General features: G+C 37.9%; 1 protein-coding gene across 4 annotated transcripts in view; it reads left to right on the plus strand.

The window, feature by feature from the left end:
* Positions 1-598: 598 nt before the first annotated feature.
* The window catches only part of CDH18 (cadherin 18), a 156,218-nt gene continuing 136,537 nt past the window's right edge, over positions 599-20,279 (plus strand). For 3 of the 4 annotated variants that reach the window (XM_062499513.1, XM_062499428.1, XM_062499608.1), the window contains exon 1: positions 599-826. In XM_062499513.1, coding sequence (XP_062355497.1) covers positions 599-826 — 228 coding nt within the window. The remainder of the gene's footprint in view (positions 827-20,279) is intronic. The other variant, XM_062499650.1, reaches the window with a different exon arrangement.

The raw sequence follows: 20,279 nt of genomic DNA on the forward strand, positions 1-20,279 counted from the left end.
CAAAAACTCATGTGAAATAATTCAGCGATAATGACACCGTAGCAGTGATTTTGTTATAGTGCCAGACCAGGTCAATGATTTGTAGGTAAAAGCCAAAGGAACTGTCCTGAGTCATCCAGGTTTTAATGATGTGTTTTCACAACTTGTGGGAGCCATGCCAAGTCTTACTGTATTTTAACGTAAACAATCAGGAAATGCTTTTACAGGAAGGATTGAAAAGAAATTTTCATTCCAATGAAAGTGTTTGACTAACTGCTTAGTGCAACTATGAGTATAATCTAAGGTCAGAAAACTGAAAATTGCTGGTTTTATTGATGAGTAAGTGTCTCTCTTTCCTTTTCATAATAGATAGAAAATGGTCGGCTGTGGAACTCTATTGTGAAGACCTCAGAAGAAATACCAATTTTTCCAGTCATCTTTTCATAATGTAAACATTTTTTGAGCTTTCCCAAATGGGTGGCTAAACCATGAACAAGCAGGTAAACCCAATTTGGACTGTATTTCTGAAGCAGACTTCTTCTCTCTTGGGACTTTATTGAAGGATTACAGCTGAAAAGGACAAGAGAAAGAAAACCTTGAACAGGAATCTTATCCTACAATGAGAATTACAAGTACATCTTGTATCTGCCCAGTCCTAGTTTGTCTCTGTTTTGTGCAAAGGTGTTATGGAGCTGCTCACCATGGCTCCATCAAGGTGACCAGAAATCAAACCAAACACATAGAGGGCGAAACAGAAGTGCATCATCGTCCAAAGCGTGGATGGGTGTGGAATCAGTTCTTTGTTTTAGAAGAACACATGGGACCAGATCCTCAGTATGTTGGAAAGGTAAGATGGTGGTTTTCTTTTGGCTTTGGTTTGTTTTTTTCCATCCCCTGAGAGGTGGCACTGATAAGAGGCAGATCACTTATCTCCTTACATGGCATCTCCTCTTTTAAAGGAAGACACCTCTTGGATTGCTACATATGAACTTGCAAGTTGCCTGTGTACACTGTTTTTATTGTCAAAAAGATAAATAAAAGTATATAGGATTAAGATACTAAAAGATGATAAAATAGTTTTTCTTCTGAGCTCAGCTAAACACACAGAGTAAGTGCAGTTGCTCCTGTTACATCAGTTTCCAGAGCCCTAAATGCATGGGGTCACTGCTAATGGCTTTTCCAGACTATTTCAGAATTATATTCAGTTCTGCTTCAGGGAATGTTACAAATGCAATCTAAGATCCATAGGGTATTCATCCCATTCTGAGTGTAGGGTGGGAAAGGTCTCCTCCAAAAGGAAATCCTCTGTAGCTTTTTTCATACAAGGAGACACAGGGTGTGTTACTTGTTAGAGTTCCTCAGAAGTCGGTGAGAACAAGCCCTGCATTTATGTTCTGGTACATAGAGTGAGCTTCAGACATAAAGGTCAGACTAATGTAATTGAACTGAAGCCTGAAGCTGAAGTCTGATTCATCATGTGTAATGTTGTCTGTAGAGTTTGGGTTTTAACTTTGCATTAAATAGCAGAAAACTTTCCATATAGCTTTAAACCGTGATATATGACAGAAGAAGTTTTGCTCTCCCTGAAGACTCTTGCTGCATTATGATAGATTTTTTTATCAGATAATCCACATGAGTCTTAATTTCCTTAATGAGAAATGCATAGAATATGAGGGGTAAAGAAAGATGGTTAATGGGGAAGAGGGCATGGAAACAGAATTATTTCATTTTAGTTTCCCTTGAAATTGGGAATTCTGAAAATTATATTGTAGAAAAATATGCAAGGAAGCCAGCAGCTTCTGAAATCACAGATGTTTGGTAGTGAGGGCTTCCAAATCTGAGCAGTATCACCCATCCGAACTAAAAATAGGAGGCGGAACAACTGCATTTAAGAGACTGTTAACACAAATGCTGAAAAAAACCCCATTCTGTCATGCCAAACTTAGTAAAATACTAAGCATTTCAGAATACCAAAAATTGAAATATGTGAAGAAAATGTAAACTGAGAAAGGACCTTTCTGAATGGAGGAAGTGGTTTGCATTGAAAGAGCAGCTTTTGAAATGGGTATGGGGATGAGGAGACATGCCTTTAGACCACTTTACACTGATTAATATTTTCATAAATTATTTTGGAATAGAAACAAATTTTGCAAAAATATCGTTGATGCAAAGCTATGCAGGAGAATAAAAACATTGTCTGGAAGGGCAAGATATTATGAATATGGTTTTGATATAGAAATAAAGAGTAAACCTTGGGAATACAGAACAATGTAATGAATTTATGTTATATGCTAGTAATTTATTTTAATTGACAGAGGAAGAGAAAGATCTGCTTACCACATCTAATGTCATGCCTTAAAGAAGGCAAATATGATACTAAGCCACAAAAGCTGATATATAAAAAACAGGGATAAAGGGTGCTGAAGCTGGTGTGGAAAATAATGTTAACCTATTTGGTATTCTGGTTACTTTTGGCCGAGAAAAATGGATTTATATGTGAAGCTGTGCAGGAAGAATTGAACATTATGGCTGGGATAGTAATGGAGAATAAAATATTTTGTTTGTTTAATTATTTCCACAAATAATATGGGAGGGCACAATATTTTCTATAAATACACCTCAGAAGAAATGAAAAATAAAAGCTATTTAAATTTATTGCAATTTTACTTGAAAAAATAAGGTTTTGGTGTCCATGAATTAATTTAGAATTAACATTCATTTAATTTAGATTGAAAACAAGAATAAGATTCTAAAAGAGGCTTCTAACAGGAAGAGAGAAAACAAAAGCTAAAGGGGTTTCAAAGTACAGCATAATTGTCTTTATGAAAGCATTTATAGACATGATTGCATGCCAGAACAGAAGCCTGGATTCAGTGAGCTAAAGCATGGTCCCTTTCAATTTTATGTTCTTATGATACTATTATATATTTCCTTTCATGCTCTGACCACTCTATTAATGCCACATTTACAGAGATCAATGAATAGAATTTCTTTCAATCCTTTGTGGTCAAAATGTGACTGCATGCCTTGTTTGAGGACATTTCTCCCTCTGCACTTACCATTTTTTCTCCCATTTTCCTCAAATAATTCCCTCTGGTGCTCATAATTTTCTTCTGTGAGTACTTCACAACACTACTAGGCTTATCTTTGCAAAAGCTTTGTGGAACTTAAAAGCAACTGTACTCTATTTTCCATTTGGTGTGGTTATTCTGATGACCTGATTTGAAGAAAAGATCAATTATATTAGCTCAGGCATATACTTTTAATTAAAAACAAGGAAAAAAAAAGGGGGGGAGGGAACCTGGCTGATGTTTTATTATGACAGACTCGTAATATTATGAACCTGTCATAATATTAGTAACTTGAAAAATTTCAGTAATGGTCATTTAACATGAAAAACAGATATTTTAGAAAAATAGATTTTTTACTAATGTTGCATTTAATTGTACACACCTCATTAAGGTCTCATTTTATATGCCTTTAATTTGACAAGTAATTTTCACACAAAGTCCCTCAGTTATAAAGCAAATCAGTGTCCTTTAATTCCAGGCTTCTGTTGGGTGACAGCATGCTGTCAATTCTGTCAATTATTAATTCTGTAGACTTCTCTGCTTCACTGGTGAAAGTTTTGCCGTTTGAGATCTGTCCTTTCACATACTTCACACCCAATTTGGGAGTAACAGCACAGAAAGCAGTGTCATTATGTACAATGATGTTATAATGCTCACAGTCATTGTCATGGGAATGCATAGTGAGAACAAGAATAGGATGGGCCTGCAATGGAGATGGTGAGCTTTCTCATTCTTACTGTAAAATGACTGTCAGGAGGATGGATTAATTCACTGCCATCATCATAAAACCAGTGTTAGGACAACAAATTATCATTGCTTTAATATCAAGCATACACCCATTCCTCAGTCATTATTCTTTTTTCTCTAAGAAAATGTCATTTTGAGAGTTGAAATCTGTATAGAATTAATCCCTATTAACCATACTCACAAGGTTTTTCTAGGAACATGGCGAGGCACAGGTCCTGGAAAAATGAGCTTATTGTAGAAATGAAAAATGATCCTTTTGTAGATACTGTTTGTGATTCTCAGATTTTTGAGCTGGTTCCCTGCTGTTGCACTTGGGGCAAGTCTGCAGTGTTTTAGGGTATGTTTTGGTGATGAAAGAACCCCCCAAAATAGTTTTGTATTTAAAAAGGTATTTTTAAAGTGTTTAAAAGCACAGTTACTTCTTTTACCAAAATTATTAATTATTTGTGGATGGTTTCTTGAAAACTTCTGATAAATCAGTGGTATCTGGAAATCTGAGTTTAGAGAGACTATTCACCTCTAGGTGCTAGTATATGTGTGTGTGTGTGTGTGTGTGTGTGTGTGTGTGTGTGGGCGTGTGTGTGTGTGTGTGGGCGTGTGGGCGTGTTTGCAATGCAGAATCTGTGAAAATTTGAGTAAGGAAGATTAAATGTCGTTGTCTACGATAAGTAACTTGCATGCACAGACTGAGATTTCAGTCATATGAGATTTCTTGTCTTTTCTGTATCTCTGATGTAAATAATTAAAATGAAATAATAGCTATGAGTGCAGAAAGGGGCAGGGTTAGCAAATGCACTATGATGAATCAGTTACCTACTGCACCAGCTCAGAGGAATGAAGATTTTACTGTGGAAGTCAAAAAAACTTGGGCTAGTACAGAAAGATTTTACATTTCTCAGTTGTCATGACTGACATAATTTACATTTCTCTTGCATTTTTCTGCATGTTTCTAGGTTAGATAACTTATGTATCAACATTTGAAAAAATAGCAAATAAAGAATTTTAGGAAAGAAGTGAAAAGCAGACTACATGTTTGAGTCCATAACATTCTTCATTTTGAACCTTCACACCTCTGTCTCCAGAGGGTCTGCTCCTTCTTAAGAGGATATTTCTAAAAGCTCTGGAATCAAGTAATAACTACACATTTGTTGTGCTTTTTACTTTGGAGAGGGAAGTAAATAAGCAGTAGTAAAACTAAGATCACTGTGGATTTGGGGCTGAGTCATGCTATTAAGACTGAAGAGCAGAGGAATATGATGCACAAGACTGACAATTTATCTGTGAATTCTTTGGATCTCTGAATACCAAACCTATACCTCTTAATCCACTTCAGATATCTTTTGAAGAGTAAATAGGAATGATTCCTCAGGTATTGAGATCTGTGTCCATTTTTAACTGGTTTTTTTTTTCTTCCCTAATTTGGGAGGTGGCATTTTACTTTGTTCTTACATCTTTACCTGTAATGCAAAAACAGTTTCAGATTTATGATGATTACGAGATAAGGAAGTATGGAATGGTTGGAAATGAGTGTGAATACAGGAAGGAGGAAAAGAAAGTAGCAATTTTTAATATGTCTTGAAATGTTTCTACTGAAAGTTAGATTAGGAAAGTAATCCCAGGTGCTATATTGGATCTACAGGATAGTAATTATTTTAGTTTATCATTTTATTCTTGAAAACATAAATACAGGATAACAGACTTGTCATTCAAAATTATTTTTTCAAAGTAATATGTGACATGTCATAGCAATAAGTTAGTTCTAATACAAGACAGTGAATCTAATCTTCTCTGACCATGTCAAGAGAATTTCCCATCTCTGATTTAATGACAGTAAGTGAACATTATTTATGTTTTAGAATAAGTGCTAAGGAATAAATAAAATTCAAGTTTAACAATTAAAACATTTTCATTCAATTTTAGAATTGAAAAAATAATTTATAAAATAAAAAATAAAAATAAAATTTTAAAAAGTAGATTTTAAAAAAAATTTTCTTTTGCATTAAAAAAAATCAGATGTTTCAGCATTTTTATCACAAGCAAATAGTTCCAAAATTCATTTTGATAAAAAGGAATTTGATCTTATAGTAGAGAAAATGAAAAGGCAAGTGTAGATTACATAGTCTAAATATTCTGCACATGATTTTTTAGCCATTTTCACGCCTCTGTAAAAAGGTAGACAAGTGGCATCAGCAACAAAAGCAACTTCTTAAATAACATGCATCTCACTTTCTACCTTTTAGGTTACTAGTTTCACAAATAATGTATTTATATAAAATAATTTTCCTCTATACCTAGGGAAAATGTACTGTCAAGAACAGCGTGAGGAATAAACCTTACATCAGTATAGCACAACATTATATGGCCCTATATCATGTTAGACATCTTCTTTTCTACTGTAATTTTTACAAAAAGCTAACCCAATATTTTTTCCAACTCCAAAGCTTTCTCAAATAAAAAATGCATGCATGTGTACTTGCATTGTCCCGAGTTCTGTTTGCACAGACAGCTTTGCTGCCTCCTACCTTCATTTGATAAATGTTACTTGGTTTGACATTAAAACGTTGAGGGCACACTACTTGATTTCTGCTAGTCATAAAATGCTGTAGACCTTTCTATTTTTTGGGTTTTGTTTAAGTGGAATCTCTAAATATTCAAAGGTTATTTGGGGGAAAATCAAATTCAAGAGAAGACAGAGGGAGAAAAGAGTCAGCCTGATCAGTCTGACTTTCTTCCAGTGTGTCCAGCTGTATCTGAGGTTTCCTGAAGCATAGCACTAACAGGGGCATTTGGACTTGACAGACCAACCAAAGAAACAGAAAAGCATGAACATACTGAAGTTCAGTCCCAGTCCAAAGACATAGGAAAAAATGTTTACCTTGTTTAACTTCATTTAAGTCAACATGAAACCACACCAAAAAGCAACTGGCTCTTTGATGTCAAAACAGCTACATTAAACCTCGTATGTCAAAGTAATAACTGTTTTTGTGAGGAAGCTTTATACATTCTGTCAGCTCTGTATTGCAGGACATCAGCTCTCTATGGGGAGACTGTTATTTAAATTAATGGTTCAAAATAATTTTGTCAAGGTGATCTAATCTTCCCTGAAGTTATTATGGACTGAAGAACTCAGAACAAAACTTTAATTTATTTATTAAAATATATTTTTTACTTCTTATCCTGTCATGAATTCACCACATTGGCAGCCAAGTTCTATGACTTTTTTTTTCTTTTTTTCCTCCCCCCCGCCCCCTTACTTTGGTCATGAATTTGTTTAATATATCGAAGTGCTGGCACCGAGGCTGTATCAGGCCAGTACCGGGTCAGTACCGAGGCTGTCCCGGGGTTGTCCCGGCTCTGTCCCGGCTCAGTCCCGGGGCTGTCCCGGCTCAGTCCCGGGGCTGTCCAGGCTCTGTCCCGGGGCTGTCCCGGCTCTGTCCCGGCTCTGTCCCGGCTCTGTCCCGGGGCTGTCCCGGCTCTGTCCCGGCTCTGTCCCGGCTCTGTCCCGAGGCTGTCCCGGCTCTGTCCCGGCTCTGTCCAGGCTCTGTCCCGGGGCTGTCCCGGCTCTGTCCCGGCTCTGTCCCGGGGCTGTCCCGGCTCTGTCCCGGGGTTGTCCCGGCTCTGTCCCGGGGCTGTCCCGGCTCTGTCCCGGTTCTCTCCCGGCTCTGTCCCGGCTCTGTTCCGGCTCTGTCCCGGGGCTGTCCCGGCTCTGTCCCGGGGCTGTCCCGGCTCTGTCCCGGGGCTGTCCCGGCGCTGTCCCGGCGCTGTCCCGGCTCTGTCCCGGCTCTGTCCCGGCTCTGTCCCGGGGCTGTCCCGGCTCTGTCCCGAGGCTGTCCCGGCTCTGTCCCTGCTCTGTCCCGAGGCTGTCCCGGCTCTGTCCCAGCTCTGTCCCTGCTCTGTCCCGGCTCTGTCCCGAGGCTGTCCCGGCTCTGTCCCGGCTCTGTCCCGGCCCTGTCCCGGCTCTGTCCCGGCTCTGCCCGGCCCCAGCACAGGGCACGGCTGAGCCCCTCAGCCCCGGGGAAAGCCTGGGCAAGGGAGGGCAAAACGCTGCCCGGCAGCCAGGGCTGAGCCAGGGGAAGGCAGGGAGCGAGAAACAGCCCTGGGAGCCCCGAGGGGACAGCGGGAGAGGGACGGGGGCAGGAGAGACCCGGCAGGGATGATGGCCCTGCGGACAGGGAGACATCCCGGCGGGACACGGCTTTCCCTGCGGCCTGGGGAGGGACTCACGTTGGAGCAGGGATAGTGTGAGGAGAGAGGATGCAGAGAGGAGCTGCTATGGGATGACCGCAGATCCCTATTCCCCATGTACCTGTGTCCTTAGGGGAGAAAAGAAAAACCAGGCAGGACTGAAGGTTAACTTTGGAAAAAGTCCAGCATGAGGGGGATATGTTTCTAATTTTTTTTTTCCCTCAACATCCAATTCCGTTTTAATTGCCAAGAAATTAAATTAAATTTCCTCATTTTAAATGTGTTATAGTGACTAGTCAGCGACCTCTCTGTTTTTTCCCAGCCTGTGAAGTTTGTTTCATCTTATTTCCCCCCTATGATCTTAAGAGAAAAGGCTGAGACAGCAGCTGGGTTGGCTTTTAGGAGCCAGCCAAGACTGACCCACCACGAGGTTGATGTGGTGCAACATGCCTGCTCTGAAATTGCATATTTAACTTATGCCATACTCTGAAAGTAAAACCTTTTAGGCTCTGACAGTGTTTATATAAAAACTTTGTAAAATGGCCATATAATTGGCGGCTATTGAAAAAAAAAAAACACAAAAACAAGAAACAACAAAATCCCAGGGGAAAAAAAACCAGAAAAACAAACAAAAACATAAAAAAGAGGTGTTACACAAATTACATCCATCAGATGCAGCAATGAGGAAACAAATATAATTCTGCATATTTTTATATTATTTGTGAGCTTAGTAACTTTGTTTTCTAAGGATATTTACCATGTAATTGTAAATCAATAGGTAATGAAGCTGAAGGTATGCTGATAAACTCAAGTGTGAATTAGCATGTCAGTTACTTCTCAAGTATCTCCTTGATCTTATTTTAAGAGGTGCTCATTCATGTTCATTGTCTGTGTAACTTTCAAAACTCACATGCTTTGTTATTTAAAAGATTCTGCTGCATCATTTTGCTATTAAATATAGTTTATCAACTTATTCATGATTGATAACAAATCAATCCAAAAATTCAGGATTTATCTGTAAAATGAAATGTTATGTGGACATGGCTTGTTTAAACACTGACAGGAACTTGAAATATTCTGTTGAATAATTCAAGGTATAGTCTAAATAATTTCATTTACTGTATAACAAGCTACAGAAGTTTAAAGAGATGAAGTAAATTGAACATAATAATTAGATCTTTTTTCATCTAAAACAATGTTAAAATTGAAACCGTGAAAACATGCTTTTCTGGCCTTTTCTAAGGTGAAGGTGCTATAACAGAATAAGAACTTCAGGTCTAGTAGTTTATTAATTACTTTCAAAATATCTGAGAGACAGTGAATATGAGGCTGCAGTATTCCTAGACTCCATGGAAGTAGCCAGGGGTGATTTGTGTACCATATTCTGTTCAGCTGTAAAGATAATTACTCAGATTTGTTGATTTTGTATGTGGTGCCTTCTCAGCAATTGCTTCTTTACCTTAGAAGTTACATTGGCTAGATGTTATCTTTCAAGTATCATAGAAAATGTATATCTAATGCCCAAATTGATTTTTTTTTTATTTTTGTGTTCTAAAACACATGCATATTTTTTAATGGTAATAAAAATATGTGTGACAATAAAAAGCAATGTGGGACAACTAAGGTTTAAATCTAAAAGTTCTCTGTCATTTCTAATAGTATAACACATAGTCCATGAAACTAAAATCACAGTGATGAATATTGAGAGATGAAATGCCTTTGTAAATGCTCAATTCTAAAATACACAAGGGTTTTTCTTTACTGTAATGGAAAATTCCAGCCTGTAAAACCATGAAAGCATTATTTCAGAATGTGTTGTTGTTGTTGTTGTTGTTGTTGTTGTTTTTTCCTGCCTAGATGGATTAGCTCTGGTTGTTTCTTTGCAAGTAGTTAGTTCTCATTTAAATTTAAGTTCAAGTTTAACATCTGCAATTTAAACATACTTTAAATAACAATAAGAAGAACACAAGCATCTTCATTTGGAAAGAAAGTACAGAGGTTATGTTCTCATTCAGATTATGCACAATGGTTTACAGTCAAGAACCTGAATAGTGATAAATATTTAAATTTGAGATTAGAGCAGAATAATTTTAAAGTCATCTTTGTATTCCTGTGATTTTGGGCCCATTTGCTAAAAAGTCTGTTCTCTCCAGAATTTTGTTTAGGTTTTCTAAAAGACAGGTTGCCTGTATGGAGCTGTTCAAGAGAGGAGATAGAACTGGTACAGAAATGTCTCTCTGCAAAAAGGTGTTATTAAAGCGCTTGGGGAATAAACACACCAGAAGAGATTGTCCTAAGTTTGTCACTGAAGAATAGTGGTGTAGCTGTTCTATACTGGAACATTTGCATCTGATCAATTTTCCTCTTACAATATTTAAAAATTTTTCATCAGATTACAAACAAACAATAATTCCAATCATTGGAGTTTATAGTTTACATTCATAAACTTATATTTTGAATTTAAGCCAGGCTTAGTATATAATTAATTTGTGTAGCATGAGATCATTGCATGTCCTTGTCTGTTTTGCTGTCAGATATCCATAACCTCAAGTGTTGCCAAAATGTGTTTGTTTTATTGTCTTTCTGTGAATTATAATAATTTATACTTATCAGTATAAAAAAGGCAGCTTTTCAAAATTTCATATGAAAGACATACTGATAATTACAGTTCCAATGAAGAGATCTCTTCATAATATTAAAAGGTCCCACTTGAGACATTCCTGTGATACTGATAAGAGATGCTTTCCAACAAACAAACCCTATCAAAGGGGTTTGAACCCATTAAGAAAGCCTGTTCCGGAAAGGGTTTCTGCATATGTTTGCAAAGCAAAGAGAAATGTTTATAACTAATATAAATATAATCAATTTTGAAATACATTATCCATTTTTACTTATTTTAGTCAGCTTTTTAATAGGTATTTATTGATATATATATTATATAAATTACTACTTAGCATTATATATATATATTACTATTTAGTATTAATTATAAGTCTTAATTGTAAAAGGCAATAGTGGCCTAAAGAAGTATAATTTTTGATTTGGAAGTATTAGAGAAGCAATGTTTTCACACTCTAGATATATTAATACATTCTATCTGAATACCTTGGGTGAAATCATGGCAACATAACTTTTAACAAATCAAAGAGCATCTAACATCCACATGGATGTTTCAGATGTAATATTAAAACAATGAGAACATCATCATTATTCTGCTGACTGAAGTAACAAAGTTGCTCATGATGTGTTGGGTGTGTTCAGATAGATTCTAAGACAGGCACATTCATCAATGATGGGAGACTTCACTCACTTGCTTGAACACAGGATGAATTTTACATTGAGCTTGAACCCTAATATCAAAAGGCTCTAAGCATAAAAAATGTCTGCCTCATAAGTTATCCAGTCATCAGTCTGAAAAAGAGGAACTAAATCTAAACTTAAGTAAACGAGAAGCAAATGTAAAATACCCAACCCAAAGATATGAAGGGCTAAAGGAGGTTGGATTGATCAAATCATACAGAAGTGAGGGCAAATAAAGGCAGAGCTTTTAATAAAAGTCCATTTCCACATGAAAGAAATATAAAGGATTGAGAAATGTTAAATGTTAATTGTAAAGCAAAATAATCCATTGAAGTGACTTTGAGGAAAATACTGGCAATAAAAAATTCTTTAGAAACACGAGGATCTGTAACAAACAGGGTGCTGTAACAAAAGAAACTTCCGGGACATAAAACATCTAGACAGAACAAAACAATTCTTTTTTTGTAGGAAAGCTAAAAGAATGCTTTTTATCTCTTTACTGGAGGAGACCTCAAACAGTTATTTTACGAGGAATGCATCAAAGGTGAAGTCTCAAACTGAGGCACTGTGGGAGAGATTATGAAGCAAATCAACAAATGAACAATAATTATCTCACATACCTGCTGCAGTAATCCACGAAGAAATACCTAAGCAAATAAATTTGGTATATAGATATATAAAAGTACTCTGGTATCTGAGGACCAAAGTGGGCAGTTATAGCAACACAGTAAACAAACAAAAAACAATCTCCAAAAAATCTTCCAAACTTACACAGGGGGGAAAGGAATACCACTTAGCATTTTAAACTGTTTGTGGAAAGCAGAGTGAAAAGCTAGGTGACAAATTTTATTAATTTTATGAAGCTGTGAAGAAAAAGGGAAAAACCAAGTACAATGAAGTCCAGCAGAAATATTTTCCAAGAATGACTGAAATTCGATAAAGATGAATGAGGCACATGAGCAGAAATTGAGTTGAGTAGTTTTAACTGTGTTGACAGTTGCCAGTCATTAAAAGGGCTGTGAGGTTCTGTGATCTCTAAGATACAACCCCATCATCTAAGTGCTTGGAAACAATCCAATGAACAAATTGAATATCAGAAATCATTGGAAAGGGAAAAAACCCCACCAGTATCTCTATAAAACCACAGTGCACCTGTATCTCAAATGCAAAGCATAGTATTCATTTTCTAATCTCTTTCCCCAGCAAAAGAAGTATTTCAGAGAAGAGCTTCCAGGCTGATTTAATGTAGAGGACAGTCTCTGTATGACAAGTGAATAATCAGATTATTAGCCACATTATTTGATAAAACTCCATAATTTCAATTAACAACTTAATTTCTAGAGTTGTTATATTCTTGTATAGCTGTTGTCTTTCTGGGTACAGGATTTTTTTATGGGAAAGGATGGCTTTGGAAGTAGTATAACAAACACCTGGATAGGGGAGGACTCTTCTGACTGAAAAAAAAAAAAAAAAAAAAAAAGAAGAAGTGGGCTGGGTAGTGGCCTAGACAGTTTTAAGTAATATGAATCAGGAATGTTTTTTCATTTCCTTTCAATTCCCTTCTACAAGCAATAGGAGTCATTAAAAAAAAAAACTGCCAAAAGCATAAAACCTCAAACCAACCAAAAAAAAAAAAAAAAAGACCAACTAAAATAAGAAAGGTTGGCAGCCTAAAAATAAAGAACACAATGCAGATGTTCATGTATGAAATTGGTGAAACTACTTAGTATAGCTTTATTTGATAGTTAATGCCACATCAGTGCTCCTAATTAGTCTCTCAAAAATGGATTGAGGTAATTCAGCACGTAAAAACTATGGCATATTGACAGAAAGGCTATGCATTCAATAAATCAGAGCTATATGTCCACAAATACAGATAGCTCAGATAAATGTTAACAAAAAATCATTATATCAAAAGGGTTTGTCACACACCTCTATCAAAAGGGTTTGTTATGATACTAAACATTACTTCAAGCTTGACTGTGTCCAGGAATATCAGTGATGAATCCAGAATTTCCAGTCTTCCTTCTTAGAAAACCTTTCATCTACATGTCTAAAAGAACACTAGCAAGTCTCATTTCACAGTTTATTTGGAAGAAACAGTTTCTCAATTTTCTGTCTATATTGCATAAAAAACAGAGTGACATGATTCTTTCCAAGACCAAGGAATAGTTTTCACACTTAAAGAAAACTGACAATTTGGAATGACTCTTTCTATGTTTGTTTTTATTTAAATCATTAATCATAAAGAGCATATAAAATTTGAATGTAGGTTCAAGGATGAAGCTGAAATACATGCAGTATATGGTAGTATTTCTTTAAATATTGAGTACGGTTCATGGGGAAAAAAATCCAACCCAAAGAGAAAAAAAAAACATCTTCTGTGTCACAAGTGGCTAGTGATACTCAGTAGCTCCAGTTTAGGACTGTTTAGGTATTAAATCATATTGTTGTCTTGTTTGATTTGTTTCATTCCAGTTTTGACTTTAGGGTATAGATACCAGATACTGTCAGAAAATCAGATCCCACTGAGAAGCTTCTCTGTGTGAACCCTAAACCAGTGACATCCAGGTTTCTTCTACATACTTATTCAAAATTAAAGCACTCTTAGGTGAAAATTCTGTAATTGCTCTTATTTGTGGCCACTTTCTTACTTACAGAGCTACTAACTTTTACTTTGGACTATACTGTCTTTCATCTGTTATGTATTACTTTTCTCTTGGTGAGTAAACTGCAGAAAGTGATAGTTTTTATTAAAGTGACACCTCTGCATCCCTCAAGTGTAGTTTCCTATCTTAAATAGGGATATTGATAATTATTGCAGTGGTTAATAAAATCACAGAATCAACTAATATGCTGAGTTGGAAGGGACCCACTGGGATCATCAAAGTCCAACTCCTGGCCCTTCACAGGAACGTCTGGAGAGTGATACCATGTGCTGGAGAGCATTATCCAAACACTTATTGTACTGTTTGGTGCCCTGACCACTTCCCTGGGGAGCCTGTTTCAGTGCCCAAACACCCTCTGAATGAAAAACCCTTTTCTCATATCCAGCCTCCACCTCCCCTGACACAATTTCAGGCCATCCCCTCAGGTCCTGATACTGGTCCCCACAGAGAAGAGATCAGTGCTTGCCCCTCCTCTTCCCCTCAAGGAAGTTGTAACTGCAGTGAGCTCTTCTCTCAGTCTCCTCCAGGCTGAACAGACCAAGTGCCCTCAGACACTCCTATGGCTTCTCCTCCAAACCCTTCACCATCTTTGTAACCTCCTTTGGACACTCTAATAGTTTAATGTCTTTCTTTGTGACACCCAGACCTGCCCCCAGCACTGGAGGTGAGGCTGTCCCAGCTCAGAGCAGAGCAGGACAATCCCTTCCCTTGCCTGGCTGTGATGCTGTGCCTGATGTCCCCCAAGACAGGCTTGGCCCTCGTGGCTGCCAGGGCACTGCTGGATCATGGTCAACTTGCCATGGACCAGGGCCCCCAGGGCTCTTTCCACGGCACTGCTTTCCAGCCTCTCATTCCCCAGTCTGTCTGAACATCCAGGGTTTGTCCATTCCAGATGCAGAAGGGATACATACAGCCTAATTAGGCAATATATACCAATGTGGAAATCATATAGTTAGAGTAATATTTCTGATTCTTTTACAAAAAAGACATACTCTTAAGTAGAAATATTTTTCTATGTCAGCCCTTTGTAACAAACCATGATTTAGAAAGCCCTAGGTAGAAATCTGATACTGATATCAAGCCACACAGACATCCCAGAAGGAATGTAAAAGTTTCCCTTCTCGCCCAGTAGATACTGAATAGTAAGTTAACTTAAAGTTTTTTGAAAATTGGAAGACCCATTTCCAATATCTATAACAAGTACACTTCCCATCCTCCTCACCTCCTCCCCCCTGCCCCCAGAAAAGAAACACACACAAAGAACAACAACAAAACAAAACAAACAAACAAAAAAGCCACAACAACAAAAACAACAAAAAACAACCTGCAATTTGAAGCTGTAATAAGATAATACTCTTATTAAAAAAAAAAAAAATCTGAAGTGTTTCAGTCTTTTGAATGCCAAGTGCAGAAAAGGTATCTTCTCTGTGTGGGAGAGTGTTCCAGTTTGTCAGCCCTTCTGGTTTACCTTGAATAAACTTCTTGGAAATGTTCCTAATTTCTCATGGTATTGTGCTCTGTTGAATTGTTACCAGTTACTGTATTTTCTAACACCTGCATACATGTCCCATCATCTGTACTATTAAGTGGAGGAAAACTTTTAAAAATCTGTTCATAATCTGCAGAAATGCTTTCTCCTAGTATTCATCATTCAGCTGAATTCCATTCAGTTACTGAAATTCCTCACATTGCAGTTTTCACTTTTCAGTGATCTGTGGCTGCATTTCATTCTTCGTATCTTTCTTTGTGTTGTTCCTCCTGTAACTCTAAAAGATCACCTTGCTCTACCTTCTTGCGGATCATTTGGAGGCTAAGAGGATTCAATCTTCACATTACCTCAGCTCCACTGGCACTTTATAAAGATTATATAAATATGTGAGCATTATGTATGTGGGCACTAAAAGTTGAATGAAAGCCATTCAATGCACGTTTTTTCAAATCTTTTTTCATTCTAGAAAATACTAAATAGGAAGATTATGTTTCATATCAATTTACATTAATATGTTACAGCTACATGTACTGCTAACGGGGAGCAAGATAGGAAAAATGTGAATGATTTTGGTTTGTATTGCCTACAGTCTTGCATCCAAAGATTCTTGGGAGATATCAATTAATTCACTCTCACAGTATTTCTCTGAATTTTAATTTTAAGATTAGTACACTATATATCAAGAAACCCCTTCTCCTCATTCTAATATATATTAATTAAAAGAAAAAAATATTAAAAATGTGTAACATGGAGTGGCTGTCAGTTTTCCTGGATTTTGTCACCACAACAGACAAATCCATTTCACATCAGACATATACAGACTTGCCACCAGTGTCTATTCAAATATGTCTGAAGGCATAAACCAAGAATACAAAACAAGGAACTTTAACAAGCAAGTTTTACCCTGAAGTGTTCATCACTCCACTGAAGCCCATAATCAACAGGTAGTCATGCAGTATAAAAGGAAGCTCTGCACCTCCCATTTGCTTGTTTTCTTCTTCTTTGTGCAGATTTTGTGCAGAGAGAAATCTGTATCTCTATTGTCTTGTCCAGAGAACATAAGCACTGAAGTATTGGAGATCTCCAGCTTTCTAGAGAGTAGGTGTAGCATCTCCTGTGATAATTAATAACATCTAATGTAACATTAACATATTATATACGTTTATGTGGTTACACTGGATTTCTGAGAAAACTTTAGCAAACTATACTAATGTGACAATTATCTGAATTTCACAGACCAGCTTCTCATCTGATGTAAATGGCAAATCACTGGATTTTTTTTCTCTAAATCAGATTTGATGATTTTGACACATTTGTAGGCAATTGTATACATTGTAATTGTATAATGAAATCTGTGTCCTAGTTGGTGTTTTTTTCATTCATCCTCTGATGACTTTTTGACAGAAACCAGCAACGAATTTAGTGTGTAAAGCTTTTCCAGGGTGGAAAACATGACTTAGCTTTGTATAGTAAGATGTTTTAAGGAGGCATATGGGGTTATAAGGTGACATGTGGAATTTGGTTTCTCTTCTGTTAGTCGTTGAATAATATCACATGTGGATAAAAAATGCATTGGAAATACAGGACAGAGCTTAAAGGAGCAAGACAAAGTAATAACTTAAAAACACTTGTAGAAAGTTGACACTATTCAGGGTCTGCAGAGAGTAATCTCAGTTCAGACAGATTTCAGGCATGAAATTACAGTGAACTGCTCTGGTTAAGACATGCCATCATTTTCTTGAAAGCCTCCTGCTTTGGGTCAGTGTTATAAGTTCCGTCCCTTTTGCAAAAACATAGATTTTTTTAGGCTTTATATTAGCTATTGTGTTAGTTTTTTTTTTTTTGTTTCCCAGCCGACGCACCAAAAATGTTACAGTTTGCGTTTGCCAATTTTAATATATTTACCTTTTGTTGTGAAATAGAATTAGGAGTAAAAGCAAAGCAGTCTTAAAACTTAACAGGGGATAAAGAAAAACTTTATTAATAACACAAAGAAAAACAATAATAAATTCAGAGCAGATCTTTAGACCACTTTCTTCTTTCTTCCTCTTTTTCATATCTTCATACAGAGACACCTCCGTCAATTCCTTACTTAAATAATCTTTTTCAGTTCACTTTAGGGAGAGGAGTCTCTTCTTGTTTAGCTATAAGGATCTTTTTCAAGAGAGGAAATAACCAGTTCTTTCCTGACTCCACTTTTCTCATGAATAACAGCTGCCCGGGATCTGCCATCATGAAACTCCTCCTACCCTCACAGTTCTTCCAGAGTTGCGGGCCATGTTAAAAAGTCATGGGGTGTTACTTTTAAGGATGAGCTACTCAAAGGCAAAAATTTTCTTCAGCTCTCTTCTCTCTGTTCATACTTTATTTCCAGGAACAGAGATCCCCCTTTTTCCCTCGGGGCAAAGGATCTTCCAAAACACCTTACACCACCCGCCATGTCTTTTTCCATGGTTTAAAGGAATTTTTTAGTGTAGTACAGTCCACCCCTGTAACTTACAAAAAGATATTTCAGCCAACCTTCATGGTGTCTCCTCATTCTCCTTCCATCTAGAAACTTAGCTTTTACTTCATTGACTTTGGTGTATCCTTTCTGTTCTTCTCCTTCTCACCCAAGGAAGGATGGAAAGTCCGTAAGTCTTATCTGAGCATTGGTAAAAAAGTTAAAATCTCACCCAGAAGTTGCAGGGGCTGTGCCAGGCCATGCCGGAGCTGTGTCAGGATCTCAGGGTGCCCAGGCCACGCCGGAGGGGCAGGACGAGAACCGCAGAGTCCACGCAGAGGAGAAATGGGTGCCAAGGCCGTGTGTCCATGGCTTTCCCCCGGCGCTGCCCGCCCCCAGCTCCAGCCCCAGCCCGGGGGTTCTCCCTCTGCCCTGCCCAGCACACAAAGCCCTGGGGGCTCTCCCGAACCGGGCCCGGCTGCCTCCCCCCAGCCCGTGAGGGCGGCCGGGCGGGCTCGGCCACCCCAGGGCTGCTCCGAGCCGGGGCAGGGCAGGGCAGGGCCCCCCGAGACACGGACACACCGGGAAAAGGGCCAGGATCCCAGCAATGGGCTCGGCTTCTTTTGGCTATCGGGGCTCCTGGTTGGAAACGGGGCCCAGCAGCCTCCAGAGCCCAGCCCTGCCTGGCCCGGGCCAGGTCGGTGTTACCTTCTGAGAGACTGGAAATGCAAGAGAGCTTTCCCGGGGTTTACTTGCTTCAAATGTGATTCACGGAGCGAACCGACTTTTCCAATTAGGTTTCTCAGGCTGTCAACAACTACACCAGCCTCCAATTGGTCCCATCAATTCACAAAGGAAGTTCCTATGGAGAAAAACTTCCTAGTATCCCTTCCGCTCAGGTGCTTTCAAGGTAAAACCAGCACAGCTATCAATATTAGATGTCTGAATTTTGAAACAGATTGAAGTGCTTACCTATGAGAATAAAATGGATGGCTTGTATTTAACATCTATGGAGAACAATTTCTTGTAATTCCTTCAGTTTCCATATCTGCAGATCGCTAAGATTATTTTTTTCCTTGTTCCTTTTCAAGTAAAAACAAAAGAATTGCAAATCTGAGATATTAGAGTTCTGAAAAAATGAAATTAAAATATTGAAGTTTTGGGCTTCATCATAATCAGTTATTCTACTTTCTGAGAATTTCACAGAACCCTGATTAACTTCAGAAAATTTCCTAAGCCTTGAAGAAATGCTTTATGTTTTTTGTTAACATTCAGCTGACAGTCAGAAGCTAAATATGGAATTGGCTTTTGTTTGATAGGTCTTTGTTATGTGGCAGTAGCAGGATCTGGATGAGCTAATGGATAAAAGAATCTGTATATATCTGAATACAGTGGGAGTTTCAAAGAGTGTAGAGGAACAATTCTCACCCATTCTGCAGAGGTGGGATGCCCAGCAGAGGACACACTGAGAAGCTGTGTGGCTGGATTAGTTGTGCATGTGAGACGTACAGCAAATAGAACTCGATTAATTAATTAACCACCATGTTTGTTGATTAGGAGAGTTGCAAATGTCTTTATTTATGGCCTTTAATAATGAACTTGGTTTCCTGACAAGCAGGGAAATTGAGAACTAAAGACATTTGTTCGTACATATTTATGAACCTCTATGTGAGGGAAGAGAAGTAAGCCCCAGTTCAACTCTGAATTTAACTATATGACTGGAAAATTAAATGTGTATTTTAGGAAGAGAGTTTTTGTTTTCCTGCTTAAACAGAAATGTATAAGAAGAAGGCCAGTTTAACATTCTGTATAAGTGTCACTGCTCTCTCTTTTTTTTTTTCTCATTCTATCAAAGGAGTCAAAAATATTTTTAGTCAGATTCTGACATGACATTTTTACATTGGATCTGAATATTATCTGTGGAGCTACTTTATTTTGTGGATTCATATCTTTAAATTTTGGATGCTTACTTATTATTATTTCCCCTTTTGTTTTCACAAATGCTAATCATGTTAAACTGGCCATTAATTTTTTCCCTTTTCCTTTGCCTTGAGGATTTATATGGTATTCTGAGTACAGGGTGGCAGTGGAGGGAGGCAGCAATGGAGTCAGGAAGTGAAACAGCAGAGAAAACTGCTAAAGGGTACTGCTAAGTCCCTCAGCAGACTCTTAGTTCTCAGACTGCCATGAGGAGCGCTGCAGAAGTGCGTTCTCTCATAGCTCAGGGCAGCCAGAACAACACCACATTGATCACTACCGAGTCATTACACAAGACAGGTAGAAAGAACAAGGAACAATTATGTGCAAAAGAACTTGACAAGATGGAAATAACAGCCAGAACTAGAAGGGTGAGGACTGTGAAAGGACAGTAAGCCTTCAGAATCAGTTCTGGCTTC

Source organism: Cinclus cinclus, chromosome 1 (genome assembly GCF_963662255.1).
Source record: "Cinclus cinclus chromosome 1, bCinCin1.1, whole genome shotgun sequence".
NCBI classification, from domain to species: domain Eukaryota; kingdom Metazoa; phylum Chordata; class Aves; order Passeriformes; family Cinclidae; genus Cinclus; species Cinclus cinclus.